The 18,834-nt window shown below is 49.5% G+C and overlaps 1 protein-coding gene across 3 annotated transcripts in view; it reads left to right on the top strand.

Annotated features, from left to right (window-relative positions):
• The window catches only part of GALNT17 (polypeptide N-acetylgalactosaminyltransferase 17), a 211,827-nt gene that overhangs the window by 122,567 nt on the left and 70,426 nt on the right, over positions 1–18,834 (top strand). For all 3 annotated transcript variants that reach the window (XM_053961173.1, XM_053961175.1, XM_053961174.1), the window contains one exon: positions 16,881–16,998. In XM_053961173.1, the coding sequence (XP_053817148.1) occupies positions 16,881–16,998 (118 nt within the window). The remainder of the gene's footprint in view (positions 1–16,880; positions 16,999–18,834) is intronic.

The following is an 18,834-nucleotide window of genomic DNA, read 5'->3' as shown; positions in this document are numbered from 1 at the left end:
GGGCTGGTTTCCTGTGGTTTTCCAAAGCCTGCATTGGCCGGATGGGCTTTTCTGCTAAAATAATTGTATAAAAAAAGAACTGGGAATCTTCTGGGAGTGAGGGAGGTGCCTCCCCCACCTGCAGCTCCCAGCAAAGCACCTTGGAGGGGCAGGGATGGAAACCCAGCAGGTGGCCCAGAGCCCTGTGTTTTGGAGATTAAGACTTGTTTGGGGCAGTTTGATGTTTCTAACATCACTCAGAGTCATCTCCTCCTTTGCAGCCAGCACAGGACCTGGAGAGCAGCTCCAGACCCAGTGGCCCCAGTCACAAATGCACGGGGGTGAGCTGGTGCAGCCAGCCAAGGGCAGAACCTGTGGCTGCAGATCCCAGTTTTGTGCAAGGAATAAGGCAGGCAGAGGGTGCAGCAGGCAGGGCAGGGCGCCAGCCAGCTGCTTTTACCTTCTGCTCTTTGCACTGCCATGGACCACGAGGTGAGGGGAGAGAAAATGAATTTGTGGCTTTAACCATGTCAAAGAACCCATGTAAATGGGTTCTTCTGTAAATGCCTTTCCTTCCTTCTGTAAATGGCTTTAATTTGGCTTTTTATTTGGCTCAGACCTTTTCCTGCCACCTCTCCAATGGCTCCTCCTTTCCCTTTCCTTTCCATTTCCAAGAATGCTCCAGATGAAGGGCTGGAATCTCCTGGTGACCCCAGGAGTGCTGCATCAGTGGTCTTGGCCATGGATTTCTTCTGTCTCCTAAAAGCTCTTGGAGGGTGGGAGGAGTTCCCAAACCTCCAGGTAGAAGGCAGCAGTTTTGTTAATCAGTGTTAATTAGAATGAGCTGGTTTGGCCTCAGTGGAACCAGCTCTGGAGCAGGAGAAGAGTGGAATGTATAAAATCAGGGATGTGAAGCTGTGGGAGTTCAATGCCAAGGATGTGTTTAGGGTTTTGCTGAGTTGGAGTTAGAGAGAAGATCAGGAGTAAGCACTGATCCTATGGGAAATACATATTTTGGGGTTCTTCCACATCTTCTAATTGCAAACATTGCATTGGGTGCTGTTTGCAGGATTAGGACCAAATTTGGCCAAACAGTTTCTAAATGTGGAGGGACAGAGAGCTCCAGGATCCCAGCACTGGAGTTTGGAGGTCCTTCCATCCCAAACCAGTCTGGGACTCTGTGATGGTTCAGGGTTATTGATGAAAGCAAAGTTTTGGGTTAGTTTCTCCCCAGTCTGGGAGATTTTGCCCCAGGATAGGTTATTTCAGTGCCTTTGCTGCCCTTTAGTGCTGCCCAGCTGCAGGCAGGGAGCAACAATTTCTGGGAAAATGAATCTGGGCAGTGTTTTGTAGGACAGAACTCTTGGATTTTTTAAAACTGCAAGGCAAGAATCTCTCAAATGCATCACAAGCCCTCAATGTGGGGTTTAATAGTTCTCTTAATTCCCAGTGAACTCCTCAGTGAGAGCCTGCCAGCCACAATTTGGTGTCACCTGTGAAAATGTCAGTGTCATCTCTCAGAGCAGTGGGACTGAGATGAGGAGGTTTTGCAGCTCTTCTGCAGCACTGAAGTGCTCAGATGTGTTTCAGGTGGGGATTGGGAACCTTTCCATGGCAGCCCTTGTCCCATGGAGGTTTTGTACTCTTATCTCACAGCTCGAGGAAGGTTTGGAGCTGTCTTCAATCCCCCCTTAACATTTGCACCTCCTATCCCTGCATCTGGCACCCAGATGTTGCAGCTTCTCCTCACTCTTCCCTGCTCTGCCTCAGGCTGTTAAATCAGCACCTTTTCTCTGATTGAAATTCCTGATTAAAGCTGAAGTGGAGTGAAAGTGCTCCTGGCTCTTTTGGCACGTGGTGCTCTGCAGGAAAAGGGCACAGAGGGCAGAGTTGTTCCTCCCTGGGGTAAAGCCAGCAGCAGCTCCTGGCACAGGACTGGAATTTTTCTCTTTCCTTCCCACTGCTGATTTTCCATAAGCAGGAAGCCTCTGCAAAGACACAGCATAAATGCACTGTAGGTTTGCCCAAGAGTCAGAGGGCAGTTGGATTGGAATTCTTGGAGCATGTCCTGAGGGAATGAACTCAGGGCAGCTCCTGGTGTGGTTTCCAGCCTTGGGATGTGCAGGGCTCTGCAGATGATCCCCTGGCAAAGGTTCCTTGCTAAGCTAACTTCTTTTTAGGGCTTCAGACACTGACATCCCCTCCCTCCAGTCTTTCCCAGCCTGCAGATTCCATCAGTCTGGATTTGTTAAAGGCTGCAGCCTGTTGGAGCTGTGCCAGGACAAACTGCAGATCCTTTCCCCTGGAATCTGACACTGCTCAGCTTCACGGCAAAACACAAGGAAGGCTCAGCCCCAGGCCACAGAACTCCTGGAGTGGGAGACAGATCCCTCCTGAGCCAAATGGGAATGGTGGAGCCCTTGGCATTCCCTGTGCCAGGTGTCACCTTGCCCGAGGAGCTGGGAGCAGAAGGAGCTGCAATTTTATCCTTCAGGATACAAACTCACCCTGCAGAGCTGCGTGACAGGCAGGTCCCTCCTGAGCCAAATGGGAACGCTGGAGTGTCATGGTTTTACACATGAAAGACATTTAGGGAAGTGATGGAAAGCTTCTAGCCACTGTGACACGCCTCTGTGAAAAATACGTTAAAGACAAAATTAGAAAATAAGAGAGACTTCACAATTACAGATTTCCCTGAGCAGTTACTATTCCTGACAAAATTGAGAGCCGTGAAAGAACTTCTTTTTCCTTGTAAAAAAGTTTCCATAACATTAACAAGAAAGAATTCTCTCCCTAAGTAAACTAAAAAAAAACTATTCTAGAAATAGTAAACAAACTAAAAGTTTAAGTTTTGTTTCTTTACATTGTCAGTAAGAAAAAGAAAGTTGTAAAGGAAAGAGAAGTGCTCTGAAAGTTTTATTCTAATTCTTATTACTCTTTCTTTTAGATACTGTTAATAAATTTTCTTTATACCTTTTTAAAGTTTTAAACCTACTTTACCTTTCTCCTCATCTTACCTCACTACAAGAAGTAAATACACTAATAATTAGCCAACACTAAACTCACCACACTCATTAGTACATTAACAAAAAAACCTCAAAATTAGCAAAATCTCAAATTGACAAACCAAAACCACTACCTGGAGCCCTTGGCATTCCCTGTGCTCCCTCTGCTCCCAGCTGCATTTTTATCCATCAGGATACAAACTCACCCTGCAGAGCTGGAGACAGGCAGGTCCCTCCTGAGACTGGGGAAGCAGAATTCCCTCATCCTCCTCCCTCTCAGTCCTGGAGTTTGTTGCCAGGTGGTTGTGACTAGCAGGAGAGCCCTGCAGACACAGGAATGACCATTCCTGCTGGGAATGAGGGGCTGCTCCTTGGGATGGCACTGGAGGGGGAGAGGGCCCTGTTTCCTGCATTTCTTCTGCCCCCTGAATGCTGATATCAAACAAGCTCTCCTCTGTGCAGTGTAGAATGAAATCCTGGCTCTCCAGGTCCAGTTCTTCCTGGGCTGATGCCACCTGGACACAGGGCTGAGCCCTTCATCCCATCTTGTCACCCCATTGCCAGGTGACAGAGCGCGGGAGCTGCCTGGGATGGCCCCTGGTGCTCAGCCTGTGAGCCAAACACATTTTTTAGTTTTTCCTTACACATTTCATACAGGAAGGTGAACTCCTGCCACCCAGGAGCTTGCTGAGGGTTTTGAGAATGACTTTGAGTGGGTCTGGAATCCAAGTCTCCCCTGGGACAGGAGGCTCCAGAGGGCTGGAACCCCTCTGCTCTGGAGCCAGGCTGGGACAGCTGGGGGTGTTCAGGGTAGAAATGAGAAGGTTTTGGAGAAACCTCAAAGCCCCTTTCAGGGCCTGAAGGGGCTCCAGGAAAGCTGGAGAGGGACTGGGGAGAAGGGATGGAGAGATGAGACACAGGGAATGGCTTCCCACTGCCAGAGGGCAGGGATGGATGGGAGATTGGGAAGGAATTGTTCCCTGGCAGGGTGGGCAGGCCCTGGCACAGGGTGCCCAGAGCAGCTGTGGCTGCCCCTGCATCCCTGGCAGTGCTCAAGGCCAGGCTGGACAGGGCTTGGAGCAGCCTGAGACAGTGGGAGGTGTCCCTGCCATGGAGGGGTGGAATGAGGTGATCTCTAAAGTCCCTTTAAATCCAAGCCATTCTGGGATTGTGTGATTTAAGAAAAATCAATGCATTTTGCATTTGGTGATTTAAAACCCCCATTAACAACAAACCAAAGCAAACTAGAAAAGCAACACCAGCACCCTCTCCACTCAAAAAAAAAAAAAAAGAATGTATAAACCACAAGCAGCTGTCCCAGAGGGGGCTCATGGTGAGTGTGCCCCATCCCAGCAGAAGTCAGTCAAGGCTGTGCTGGTGCTCAGGGTTTGAAGTCAGGAGCAGATCTGCAGCACTTCCCTGGTTGCCCTGTGCTCAGCATTGCTCCACTCTGCCTTTTCAAGAGCTCTTGAATCTCTGTCTGCTTCCCAGCTTGTGCAGCTGTGGGATGAAACACAGATTTCCAGGGTCCCTTGGTGTGGTCAGTGTCCCTGGGATGGGATTGCAGCTTTGGGAGCAGCTTTGAGATCCCAGTCCCTGGGATGGGGTTGCAGCTTTGAGGTCCCAGTCCCTGGGATGGAGTTGCAGCTTTGGGAGCTGTTGGCTCAGGGTGCCTGACCCTTAAACAAGCAGTTGGGATAAATCTCTCTGCCAGCATCAGCCTCTGTGCTTGATGGTTGGGTGGATCTGCACTAATCCAGGTGGAGGTGAACCCAAACCATCCTCTCCACCCCTGAATTCCCTTACCTGGCAATCATCTTTACCAAGCTTGCATTTACATTTCACTGCAGTTTTCCCCATTTCCATTTTTCTTTTCCATCAACTTTGCCTGGTGTTTTAAACAAAACAAAGCTCAGCACTGAGCAATGAGTGACATTTGCTGTTAAAGGCACAGGATGGATCTGCTGCTTGCCCAGGAATTGTGCAGCTGTGCCAGGGATGCGTGAGGGGGAGATAAAGCTGGGAGCTCCCTCCCCACCAATAGCTGCTATCAAGGAGATGTCACAGTAAATGCATTCCTCAGCTCCTCAAGGTGCTTACGGGGCTGTTTCACTGCTCCCTCATTTCTCAGGGAGTGCAGCTGCTCCAGCTGCCAATAACCATTCCTCACACCCCGTGATGGGGATGGAAATCACTCACCCAAACTCTGTGTGCAGGAATATGCCTGCAATTCCCGAGGACTTGAGGCTCCTGAATCTTTCCCAGCCATTGCAGGGATCTGGCACAGAGCACCAGGGGCTGTGCAAACCCCACTGCTGATGGCATCACCCACCACAGGCTTCCAGCAGTGCCTGGGATGTGGAGCTGAGGAGGGATTGGTGTTTAGGAGCTGCTGCTGAGGCACTGGAGGGAACTGGGACCAGTGGGTGAATTGTGGTTGTGCTGGAGGTTTGAATGTGACTGTGCAAAATCACCCCAAAAACACACAAAAGTCACCCCAAAGTCACCCTGTGGTAACAGAGGGGCTCTGGGGCTGCTCCCCCAGCTCAGCCTGACCTTACCATGGCCTCAGCCTTCCCCTGCTCTGCTGTTCCTGCTGTTTCCTAGCAGCTGACAGGGACTTGTGCTCTGCTCTACCCGTCAAGGGAATTCTCAGCTCAGCTTTGTGGCAGTTCCCTTTGTGTGTTTGTCCCCAGATGCACAGCTCGGGCTTGCAGCATCTTTGTTCCAGGCAGTGATTTGCTCAGGGAGATTTCTCTCCTGATTTCTGCAGTTTGGCTTGAGTGTTCAGAGATTAAAAATGGTGCTTCAGCTGTAAACAGAGCAGTTTGCTCAGCAGAGATGCTCACCTGCGCCCATCTTCACCTTCTAAAGTCAGTTTATTGTAGTTTCTTTCCTCTGATGTCACTTGGAGCAAGTGTAGGAGTATTTTGGTAGAAGATAGGTCAGAAATCACTGTCCAAGTCCCAGTTTGAGTAGCAAGCTCAGGCTCAGAGAGTTAATCCTGATCCTTCAGCCCCAGCTCAGTGCTTTAACCAGGGCATGGTTGTTGTTGTGACTGAGACAAAGAGAACTTTGCTTACCTGTGAAATTTTCTCATTGTGATTTTTATGCTCAGTGGAAAGGAAGAACACGACTCAAAGTCAGCTGCTTGGCTGCCCTTGAGAAAAAATATATTCATGTTAAAAACAGCAAAGTAAATAACACGTCCCTGTTAAGTACCTGATAGTTATACATATTACATCCCAGAGTAATTATAATTTAATTAGCACTCTGGCAGCAGTGGAAGGAGATGGAGTTATAGTGCAGTTCTTGCTGAAGAGTCCTGTTCCCAATGAGGAATTCCTGCATTCCTGGAAGGGCCCTTCAGGGAGCGTGAGCAGCAGCAGGAGCCAACCCCCCGCCAGGGCAGCAGAGACCCAAAACCTGCAGGGTTCCCTTTGCTGTGGCCACAAGGAATGAGGTGTTCTTCCCTGCAAGGCAGTGGTGGTGGATTTAGGATTAGATTTGGGATTAGATGAGCACGTGCAGTCCTGGCCACCCAAACTCTGGTCACCATCTGAGGGGTTTCTAAGGAGAAATGTTTGCCCCCTTTTTTCTTTGCCTTTTCCTGCACTTTATTGTGTTGTCAGTCAGGCTGTAAGTGCCAGGGGTTAAAGAAATCCATGTTATTCCTCTTTGAATATCTTTATATTCGATACCAATATCTATTTCCTTTTTATTCCACCTGATCTTTAGGGTTTGGGGTGGAGGGGTTGAAATGAGATGGTCTGCAAGGTTCCAGCCCAAACTGTCCTCTGAAATAAAAGGCCACAAAATCTTTCCCCTTCACAGGGGTGAAATCTCTGCATCCATGTGCTGTCACTGGGGGCTTTGAAGTGGTGCAAACTCAAATCCTTAAATCTGGGATTTATAATCAGACTTTATTGTCCTCTGGAGGAGTTGAGGACTGGTTTGAAGGTGCTGTGAGTGTTAAATCCCAGGATTTGGTGAGGCCCCTCCTGCTCTGCTCCAGCTGCCAATGAGCTGCATTTCAGTGGCTGCCAATTAGCACAAAGGAGCTTTTAAACTACTTCTGGGGGAACTTTGAAGCCACTGGCTGACTGTGCCCTGGGGAATTGTGCATCCCTGCCGTGGAATAAATAGGTCTGATTTGCATAGGCAAACAGTGCCAGGTTAATGGAGACTCCTGTGGGACTGAAGCCCCCAAGGAGCTCTGAGGAGGTGCTGGAGGCTGGGTTGAGGTGACTGATGGTCCCTGTTTGGGGTTAATTTGGGGTGTGCTCTCCTTCCCTGCCCCATTCCAGAGCAGGGATCCGCGGGTGGGGACTCTTGGGTTTCCTCACCTCCGGGCTCAGGTTGAAATTTCAAACGGCTTGCTTTTGTCAGACCTTTATCTCCTGTTGGTGGCCACGCTGTAACCGATGGGACAGCAGCAAGCATCCTGTCCCTGCTGGAGCCCAGGCTGGGCTCAGCTCCTGGGCTGCTTACAGGGTGTGCTGGAGCCTGTCTGTGCAGGGAACGTGGAACAGAGATTTCCAGAGCTGCTCTGAGGGTCACACCTTTAGGGAACCAGCATAGAGGGAAAATAAAGCCAGGTTCTCCAGATCCTGAGCTTTCCTGACTCCTCATCTCTGCTGATCTGGGCTCCCTTTGTGCCCTGCCTTGATTTGCAGTGGCTTTCCAGGCAGGGAAAGTGTTTTTCTTGCATCTTTTATGCATTTTTCAGTGGCTTCCAGTATGAGCCAGTGCACAAATGAAAGTCTTGCTCTGCTTTGTCTCAGCCCCAAGCCTGAGACTCTGTGTGGCCTCTCCTGTGGGAGTGTCCTAATAAATCACAGAGAGTGACCACGATTATTCCTCAGTTCTGCCTTTGTGGATGAATGGGGCCTGTTAAGGCATGCAGATGTTTGCAGATGTGCTGTAGGGGCTTTGGGAAGGACTCTCAGCCCCTGAGCTCTGGGGAGGCACCTGGACAGGTCCCTGTGTGCCAGAGGGGCCCCCAGTTGTGAAGAACAGGGCATCCCCGCATGCCCCCAGCACCAGGAGATGAGCTCAGGTGAGCAGCCCTCTTCCAAGGGAGAATCCTGCCATTGCAACTCTTTCCTCTATTTCTCCACAGCACCCAGTCCCATTTGAAGGTGATTATCAAATGAACTGTGGCCAAGGTGCCTTCTCTGGAGTTTGTACTCTGGGACTCAGAGTGCAGCCCCAAATGCTGCCCCTGCTGTGACAGCACAGGAGCACCAGGGCCATTGGAGATGTCACCTGCAGTTATTTCCCGTGATGGAGAACAGCCCCAGACACCTTCTGCACGTTCTCATGGCCCTGAGCAAGGCTCATGCCATCTCAGGGCTCTTGGCCTGGAAGGGTTTTCCAGGTTGGTGCCTTTTGTGAGGTCCCAGCAGGGTGGGTGTGGGAGCTGGATGGGCTCCTGCTGTGGGAATGGGATCAGCCCTGATCCTTGGGCTGAGGTTTTACATCAGGTGACAAAACAGAGAGCTGGGGACGATTGCTCCCTGAACATGGGCATTTTGGCAGCCTAGAGCAGCACATCCATCTGGGGATTCCTGTACAAAGTGCCTGGGCCATGAAGGAGGTGTCCAACCATCCAGGGATCTTCAGTGCTGGGACATCCTTGGGCTTTGAGAACACACCAGGAAGGAAAAGGCTCTTGGGCAGTGGCCAAGGCAGCAGTTTCATCCTGAAGGGGAAGTTTTGTCATCGAGTCTGGACAAGGAGATCAAAATCAGCAGTGGTTCCCAGGCACAGGGTGGGCACCAGCTTTTGATGCTGCTCTAGCAGCAAGGCTGGGAAACAGCAAAGCCTTGCTCAGAAGGTTGTGAACCACAGTGCTTTTCTCACCAGAGACTGAGGGGTCTGGCACCCATGGCAATATCAGCAGTCAATTCAGCATCTCCAATGGGGAAAGCACTAAACTGATTTGTAAATGGTTTTTCTCAAGAGCATCCAGGTGTTACCCTCACCTGACAGAGGAGGAAACAGAGCTACAAAGGAGTTAAATGCTTTGCCTGAAGTTCCAGAGCAGGCACAGAACAGTGACAAAGTCAAATGTGTGTTCAGCAAGGGCACAGGCATGGGTAGATGCCTGTGTAAGAGGTATTTTTAAAAATCCAGTTTTCACAGCCTCCTTGCTATTAAAGTTTAAGTGGTATTAATATCCAGTAAATTCAGCAAATCCATTCAATCCAGCATCTCTTTTATGTGGTATGTCTTATTTTTAATTTGTTTCACAGGTTCTGTGGTACTTAGCAACAGCAGGGAAATAAACCCATTGGAAACAGACAATTAACCAAGGGCACTGGGGCAGAGAAACTGGAATTGTTCAAGGAACAGCTCTTGGAGATGCTGCCCTGGGGATGAGATTAAGGAAGGGATGCTGCTGGGGACTGAAATGCCATTCCTTCATGGACATTTGGTTACATCCCTGGGAAAGACATCCAGCTTTCTCCACCCCCCGGGCAGTGAAGGGGAGCTGGGAGCGTGGCTCTTCCAGCTCCTGCTCTGCACCGAGGTGTTCCACAGGAATGTGGGATTCCCCTTTGTGTGTGACACCAGATTTTGGGCTTTTGCCATCAGGCTCCTGCCTAGGCAGTGCCTCCCTCAGCTGCCCTGGCCTCAGGCACCCTGCAGAAATCCAGGGCTGAGGTCACTAACAAAGCAAACCCGCTCCACGGAATGCAGCTGCATCCTGCCTGGGTGTTTGGGGTGGGGAGGAGCTGGGATGGGGCTGAGATGGGAACACCACGTGCTTGGGGTGGGGAGGAGCTGGGATGGGGTAAGGAAGGGTGAGATGGAGGCACCATGTGCTTGGGGTTGTGGCTGACGTGAGAAACGACTGCTCACTTTTAAAATTTTAGAGGTTTATTAAAGCTTAACAAAAAATACAGCAAAAGGATTGAATAAGGAACAATTACAGCACTGGGAGTCTCTGTGACTACCAGCCATGGGCTCATCCACAAAATGGATGCTCCACCTTTTATACCTCTAGCCCCTCCTAAAGTCCTGTCAGTGGCTCCTTCCTTGCTGCCCAGGGGTGCAGATCACTTTCTCACACCTTGATTTGGGGTCAGGTGTTGCCATAGTTGAGCCAACCCCTCCCAAATACCCCGAGTACCAAGGCCATCCCATGATAACAATGCAAGGGGGAGGGCACATTGCAGCAACACAACCAAACATCTACAAAACTTCTCTTAATATAAATACATTGTTCACCCCTTCATCGTGGGAGCCAGCCATGTCATTGCCCACCTGTAACACTGAGGAGCCCGTGGGGAGAAGGCTGAGAGGGCCCGGGCCAGGCAGGAGCTCTGCCTCATGCTCACTGCGCCCCCGGGTGTGGCCCGGCCCTGGCTGAGGACAGGGACTGGAATGGAGCTGAGGGACACAGTGGCAGCTGGGGCAGGGCCAGCTCTGTCTGGGTCTCTGCTTTGCTCTGCCTGACCCCATTTCCCTGTGCAGAGATTCCTCTTGTCCCCTGCAATCCCCTTTCAGGGAACGGGCTCCAGGCTCTGCCTGCCCCTCCAGGGACCCCAGGGCACAGGCCAGCCTCCACAGGGCCCTTCCCAAGGGACTGGGTGCTCCAGAAGCCAAATGCCTCTGGAACCAGACCTGCTGCTTTCCAGTGCTTTTTCATTCCTCCAGTTCCCCTCCTCCATCTCTGCGAGGGTGCAGAGGTTTCCTCCGTGGCTTTGTGGAGGGGTGGCAGCAGGAGAACAGGATGTCACCTGGGGGTGGTGGCAGCTCCAGGGTGGCCTGGGGACGCTCAGCAGGGATGCTGCCCCTCAGCCACCCTAGAGCCATCCTGTGAGCTCAGACTGGCCCAGGGTAGTGCTGCACTGGGCTGGACTGGTCAGCGAGAGTCAGAGCTGGAGGCTCTGTCCTGGCATCCCTGATTGCCAGGCCACAGCGGAGCAGAGGGCTTGGATGGGTTCTGTCCACAGGGGTCTGCCCTGGGGCAGCCTCTGGCTGTCCCTGTTGGATGATCAGAGGGGTCAGTCCTTGTATTAAATTTCCACACAAACATTCCCTTGTCTAAACCTGTGTTACTCATGCCAGACTTGACTATTCTTTTATTTCTTTTCTGAGCACAGAAGGGACAGCACTGAGTTGGTTATTTTGCAGACAGGTCCTTAATCTTGCCTCTGGCCAAGAGAAAATCCAGTGTTTTATCACAGAGTGTCACATGAAAATAAAGGTGGTGTTCTTCCCTTCCCTGCTGTCATCAGGGAAATCATTGACAGGCCGCTAATTAAAGCCACAGGCCTTCATTTGATAATTTATCTGACAATTTCAGCGTACTGGGAATTGGTTGAATTTCGGCCCTGGAGCTCAGAGGCTCCCAGAGTTTCCTGCTGAGATGCTGGATCCCACCAGTGAGCCCCAGCTGGGTGGTGGAGGCACAGAGAGGCAGCAGGGGTGGGAAATCCCAGAGTGGAAAATGGGATTGTTCCCATAGCCACCAGCTGGAGCCCTGCACAGCTGTGGTGTGCCCAGCATGGGGAGGACGTGGAGCTGTGGGGCGAGGCCAAAGGAGGCCATGACATTGATAAAGGCATTGGAGCTCCTCCCCTGTGGAGACGGGCTGGGAAATTCGGGATTGTTCAGCCTGGGGAACAGGAGGTTGTTGGAGACCTCCCAGCACTTCCCAAGGTCTGGAGGGGACACAGGGAAGGCAGAGAGGGACCCTGCACCAGGAACTGGAGGGACAGGACAAGGGGAATGGGGTCAAACTGCCAGAGCAGATGGGATACTGGGAAGGAATCCTTCCCTGTGAGGGTGGGGAGGCCCTGGCACAGGTTATTCCATGGATTCCCCATCCCTGGCAGTGCCCAAGACCAGGCTGGACAGGGCTGAAGCAACCTGGGATGGTGGAAGGTGTCCCTGCTGGGTGGAACTGGATGACCCAGTTTTTAACCCATTCCATGATTCCATCCATGACTGTAAGATGTGTGGATTTGGTGTGTTGAAATAGGAATGGCAAGGTTGGGAGAGGGACAAAGAAATTCCTTCTGGGCAGGTACAGGACTGGCCCAAATGCTCCAAGTGTGGGGCAGTGCCTTGTGGTGTGGAAGGTGAGCAACCCCATGATCCAAGTTTATTAGAACCAGCAGCATCTTAGCAGGAATTGGATACCCTGGAAGTGCTTCCAGTCTGTTCTCAGCCTCTTGCAGTCGATGGTAAACGCACTAATTATTTTTTTAATATCTTTTTTCTACATATTTTATAACCCGCTCTTTAGTGTAAAATTGGAAGCCAAATCCAATTGTGGGGGAAAATTAATTTCCTTGAATTGAAGGGGCAATCTCCTTGAGACTTTTTAATCATTAGATGATAACTGTGAGCTAAAGAAAGGCAGACCATTAATGTAACTTAATAGAGTAGGATAAATGTTTTTCCCTGTATCTCCTTAATCTTTATTTAGAGATCCATGAGGAGGATATTTCATAAAAGCTGCTCTTCTTGACCTTTCTTCACTTGTTCTATAGAAGAACCAACCAAGAGAATGGCAAGGAAGTAACACTGCGGAGTTCTGGATACAAACCCAATAATTCTGCTCAGCATCTCTGCTCTTCCCTCCTGCCAAATTCTGCTTTTCCTTTCTCATTAAAGGGAGAATAGCTATCGGACAAATAAAAATGCATTTGGCTGAGCTGGGTGATTTTTAAAAACAAGCTGTGTAAATGCTTTTAATTAAGGGGCAGAGGAACAAGAGGCTTTATCAGCTCTTTGTCTGCAAGGCCATTATTTCGTTGGGGATGAGCAATCCATTATTGTCAGCGGCCACCTTTTTGAGGGATTTACTCCCAAATCAAATGGTGTTTTTATTTAAATTGTTGAGTGCTGCTTGATTCCTCATTTATTAAATGTGGAGGCATTGTTACAGAGGAGAATGGAGCACTTAATTTGGATTGCTGGAGGGAGCAGGACTGGTGCCTCGGGAGCTGCCCGGGGTCCTGGGCTGGAACGGGACGTGCAGCAAAGTGGGGAAGAGGAAAACTTCAAGGTGAAGTTGCTAAATCCCAGTTAAGCTGTTTCCAAGAGAATTTTGGGAAGGATTGATGGTTCTGTGATTTATTTATAAAGTGAAGTCATGTTGTGAAGTCTCAGGGAAAAATTCCTTCCTCGGAGGGTGGGCAGGCCCTGGCACAGGGTGCCCAGAGCAGCTGTGGCTGCCCCTGGATCCCTGGCAGTACCCAAGGCCAGGCTGGACAGGGCTTGGAGCAGCCTGGGACAGTGAGGGGTGGCCATTGCAGGGGTGGCACTGGATGGTATTTAAGGTCCTTCCAACCCAACCCATTCCATGATTTATAAATAACAATGAAAGAAGCTCTCAGGGTACAGCTCCTGTTCCTGAGCTGTTTCCAGCCCAGAAAACCTCATTTACCTGATTGAGAGTTCCCACTGATCCACATTATTGGGTCCAAAATGCAGTTTCCTTTGTCTGAAGCTTTTTCCTGGATTCTTTTTCTGGCTTTTACCTCTCCTCTGAGTGCCTCTAACAGTTTTTGACAGGAGAAGTCAGAGGTTTCCACACCTATTCCCAGTGCAGGAGATGAACTGGGTCGTTCATACTCAGGATAAAACCAGAGCAATTTTCCCTTCTCTTAAATTCCAGGAGGTAATCTAAGATAATGGAACTATTAGATTTGGCATCTGTAAGGTGGTTATCATTTCAGAAGGAATTGTTTCTGTTAATGGCAGTTAACTTGCTACAAATAAAGCAAGAGAATTGAAATCTTAAGTACCAGAGTAGCAGCAAACCATGAAACATTATCCTGCTCCGTGGAAGGAAGGCTGAGCCAGCTGTCAGGGAAGAAATCTATTGGAAAAACTGTCTGATGGATTCCAATTGGAACTAATTTAACGTGGCAGCAGCATCCAGCTCTTCTACTTTCTATTAGAAATATTAAAATGTCTATAAATCATAATATTAAAATGGGCAGAAGCTTTCATCCAAGGAACTCATGGTTTTTATCAGGATGAGTTTGGTGGCTGTTGGTGGAGCTGAGCTGTGAAATCCTTGACATTCCTGAGCTGCCCTGGGGACCCCAGGAGCTCCTCTGGCAGATTTGGGCACTGTGTGAGGTGTGGATGGAGAGCTGGGGCCTGGGCCCTGCTGTCTGTGAGCCAGGTCTGGGGGAATTCAGGGCTGTTCTCCACCTCTGCAGGCCAAACCTGCTCAGTCCAGCCTTGGACGTGCTCCATGGCATGGACAGGGCTGGAATGGGCTTTGAGCCGGGATTTGGGGGCTGCTGTTACCACACAGGATCCTGTCACCCCATTCCTGCCTCGAGAGCAGCTTCCCTCTGGAGAACAGGCATTCCTGGGGCTGTGGGATTTCCTTGGGCTCATAGAGGTGATGATGGGCATCCCATCCTCCTGTTCAGAGCTCGGAGCTCAGGGTGGGCAGGTGCCTCAGGTTTTAGCTTTTATATTTTTCACATTCTGTGCTGCTGGGTCTGGGCTTCATATTAGGGGATGGTGAGCTCTCTGCACAGAGCAAGGAGACAAAACAATTCCTTCTCTAGCTGGGGACCAAGGACAAATGATCCAAATCTCAGGCCCAAGAGCATAACCATGGAATGAAGAGAGAAAAACAAGGATGGGACTGCATGGGCTGGAGCTGGAATTGGACAATTAACTCCAATATGCAAATGGAGCAGAACTGATCAAAGTGAGAGACCCCATGAGCAGTCGTGCATTTTGTGACCATTTTGGGTTGTGCTGCCCAAGGTGGATCCATTGAAGTCTTTTAATTAATCCCTACTTTCTTCTTTAGCTCAGTCTAGTCTCTGTTCTAGGTCAGCCTTCACAAGGCATCACCTGGAGCTCCCAAAAAATCAGACTCTGGCAGGACCTTGCTGTAAAATTCACTGGCACCTCCCTGCTGGACTGAGTGGGCCCCTGGGTTTTTTCTTTACAGCACGGATTCAAAGAGCAGCAGTCAAATGGGAGAATGCTTTTTCTATTTCTGTTCCAGCCCAGGGAATATCCCAGGGGCACACTGTGCACACACCATGGCAGCAGCAGCTGAGAGAGTCCCCGAGCAGCACGAGCAGAACCGTGTGGGATTGTGCAGTGCTGGGCTCTGGGCAAAGTGCAGTTTTATGGAGAGGGTCAGAAGGGCTAAGCACTCAAAAAATCCCCTGAAATGTGATCTCAGAGCGTGTGAATCAGAGCTGCATCCTCATCTCAGGGCAGCTGGAACAGCTGGAGAGCTGGTCCAGGGGTTTGTGAGTAATGAGGATCATTAGTAAACACAACCAATCTATAATGCCCTTAAAATTGCACAGTTATGACAAATTAACTCCTGGCACTGTGTTTTTCCTCCCTCCTTGTGCTATTCCATTGATGCTCCCAGTTTTCTGGGTTGTTTCCCTGGCCAGCCCCTGCCCCTGGCTGCTCCTGCAGTGTGAGCTGAGAGGTCTGAGCTGGAGGGCACGAGGTGCAGGATGGATGTGACAACTTGATCCCTAACCCAGAGCCCTGCTGATACTGGGGGAACTGGGAAATAACCCCACAGATGCTTCCCCAAACTGTTTAAAAAAGATTTGCTTCTACAGATTTGCAGTGAGCTTGTTGCTGGTGGCCATGGCTCCTTTGTGATTCCAACTGGAAACACTCTTCCCTGGAACACCCTAAAAGCACCCATCCTACAGTCTGCTCCATTCCAGACATGCTGGAAGTAAGAGAAAGGCCATTCTTGTATTTCCATTATTGTATTTCTTTCATTTATGGCAGAGTTGTGCCCTTGCCCACAGACACCCCGAGGTATTTCCAAATAATAATAATAAAGCACAAATAATAATAATAAAGCACAGCCTGAGAGCTCCTTCAGAACTGTCTTGGTTTGAAAAGACAGGTGTCTGCTTAAGGAAGGCAGGAGCCTCCCCTGAAATGGAAAATGTAAACCTCCTCCCTCTGAATTGTTACAATTTTGACATTAAGGCGCTCTCAGGCAAAGATATAAGAGTAGGAATAGCAGTTCTTTACTAGGAAAATTAAAATATAAATGCAATAGTGCCAACAAAAACCAAACCACTGCCAGAGTGAGAGCAGGCCCTGGCAGGCTGTGGGTCAGGGTGGTGGCAGCAGTGCCATTCCATGGGGGCTCAGCCCTCCTGCAGTGCCAGCTGTGCTTCTGCTGGAGCAGGATCCTGGACAAGGCTGGAGTTTTCCTCTGAAGCTCCAGGGCTGCTGTGGATGGGCCTGGGCTCCCTCTGGGAATGCAGTGGGGAAGAAAGCTGCTCCTCTGGGAATGCAGTGGGCAAAGGCTGCTGTGCTGTTCCAAGGTCAGATTGGATCCAGGTAGGAATGCTTGGCTGCTCCCCTGGGCAGAGCCTCTCCCCATGGGATGCTGGAATTTTCTCAGCCGTGCAGGGACACTCAGTGGCCATGAACAGAAGAGATCTCCTGGAGGGAGGATTGGCTGTGGGAGAGATAAAGAAAAGTGCCCAAAGAACAGCAGAGAACTGCCCCAGCTCTGACAGATGGCAATAGAATGCACATCCCCATTTCTAACCTAAGACAAAGGGAAAGGCCATTCTTGTATTTCCTTCATTTATGGCAGAGTTGTGCCCTTGCCCACAGACACCCTGAGGTATTTCCGGTAAAGCACAGCCTGAGAGCTCCTCTACAATTTAACTCCAGGAAAACCTTTCTCCAGGCTGTACAGCCTGAAATGATCTTGCATTTTGGACCATTTATTGCAGTGGTAAAACAATGTCTTCCAAGGCACATTGCTGTGAAAGCATTGGGTTGAGCGGTGGTGGGAGGCAGCTGAGCCCAGCAGCTGAGCAGCAATGAGCCCGTGGGCCAGCAGGGATGGGGAAGTGTCCCTAAATGTCATCCCTGTGCTTCTCTCCCATGCAGGACCCCGGCCATGATCGGCTGCTCCTTCGTGGTCAACAGGAAGTTCTTCGGGGAGATCGGGCTGCTGGACCCCGGCATGGACGTGTACGGAGGGGAGAACATCGAGCTGGGCATCAAGGTTGGTGCCACTGGGCAGCAAAATGTCACCTCACGGTGTTCTCAGGAGCCCAGAGCTGTCACTGAGTTGAACAGTTACTGGGATCCTTCAGGGGAGCTGGGGGTGCTGGCATTCACAGCATTTTAATTTCACTTTACGGAAGAAAAATGACTTGGTTCTGGGGATGAGTTTAATTTTTTTCCTTGGATTCCAATCTGTGTGACCTGATGCAAAAAGCTGCTGGAATGAAATGGCATTTCCAGCTTGAACTTGGCTGTGTGGTCACAGTGTTGCTGGAAGTTACAGGGATCTTTAACAGCAGGAAAAACACAGTTGGGTGAACAGTGTTTGGGGGTGCTGGGGCTCCTGTGAGTGTCTCACGAAGACACAAAGCCTGCAAATATTTTCCAGGCATTTAGCATCTGCAAATAAATCCTGTTCACAAGCACAAAGCCTGCTTTGAACAGTAAAACTCTACAAGGCAGGATTTCAGAGCTGCCTCAGTGCCTCCCCCTGACAACATCCCTTGATTACTGTGTACAATATTAGATCTGGCTTAGTGATTCAAGTGTTTACACACACACTGAAGTGATTCATAAGTGATGAATTCCATTTTCAGAGTAACCTGGGATGGCAGAGTCTGTGGAGATTCTTCCAGGCATGGTTTGGAGTACACTTGTGCATTAATAAGCTGATAGGGGGAGGCTGGAGACTTCTAACTGGAAAATTGCATTGATTGTGCTGTTGTAAAAATGAAAAATCATTGTTCAGCTCAGAGATTTACCAGAGGATATTTGCTTTGCTGGCAAGACACAAGAAACTTAGGAAATCTGTTGTTGTTGTCTATGGGGAGCAATAATCTCACTTAAACAAGGGAGGGGAAATTAAAGGCTTTCAATGTGCTACAGAGCTCCTCTCCTTGCGAAGTAATTACTGCTCATCCTGCAGTGGGGCTGGAGAGATCCCTCTCCAAAGCCAGCTTCTCTCGTGTCTCTCCTGGTTTGTTTGGATTTGGGATTTTTGGTCTCATTGTGGAGCTGCTCTTATCGCAATAATTTCAGCTAATTTGCCTGGTTTGGGGGGATTTCATTGAAGATTGGCTTCTTAACTGGAAAAATCAGATGGATGTCTCAGAGAAAGTGGTGAGCATTTGTCCTCTTCTTGTTCATGTGCTGAATTTTTTTAGAAAGGCCAATAAATATCATTGTAGGAAAAACAAAAACAAAAACACCCTTCTCTTCCCCAAGTGACTTTCCCAAGCTTGGGTTTCCAAGCCATACATTTTCACACTCATGCTGTGTGTTCTGGTCAAGGTTTTTCAATTACCGGTGGTTTTGAGCAAAATACTTAGAAATCTGCCTTGTAAGGCTGCACAGAAAGTAGAATTCTAAAGATTCTTGAGCTCCAAAAATCGGTTTGTGGGTGTTTTGCTGTTTCGCCTCATAAGTGGCCATCTGGAGTCCCAAATGTAACCTGGGGCTTCCTTGGTTGTTTCAGTGATTCCTGTATGAAAATAAATCCAGAAAGTGTTTCTTTTTGATGATGGTGCAAGTTCCATCATTGTTCTGAGAATCCTGGGGCACTTTTAAATGTTTTATGAATGTGATTGTCCCTTTCTGCTCTGCACTGGTGCAGCCTCACCTCAAATCCTGGCAGCAGTTTTGGCACCAAAATGTCTGAAAAATCTAAAACCAGAACTGCCCAAAGAACAAAATCGAAGAAATAAATCCACTGAAGCTATAAGAAGGACATGGAAAATTTGCAGTGTTTCAGGCAAAAGCACAAGCTAACCTGTCACGGAAAATTAAATTGAGGAATCTGAATAACAAAAGGAAATAAAGAACTGAGAAGGTTGGG

This window comes from Vidua chalybeata, chromosome 20 (assembly GCF_026979565.1).
Source record: "Vidua chalybeata isolate OUT-0048 chromosome 20, bVidCha1 merged haplotype, whole genome shotgun sequence".
Lineage (NCBI taxonomy): Eukaryota > Metazoa > Chordata > Aves > Passeriformes > Viduidae > Vidua > Vidua chalybeata.
Note: the sequence above shows the minus strand (reverse complement) of the source record. Positions and strands in the feature narration are given on the sequence as shown.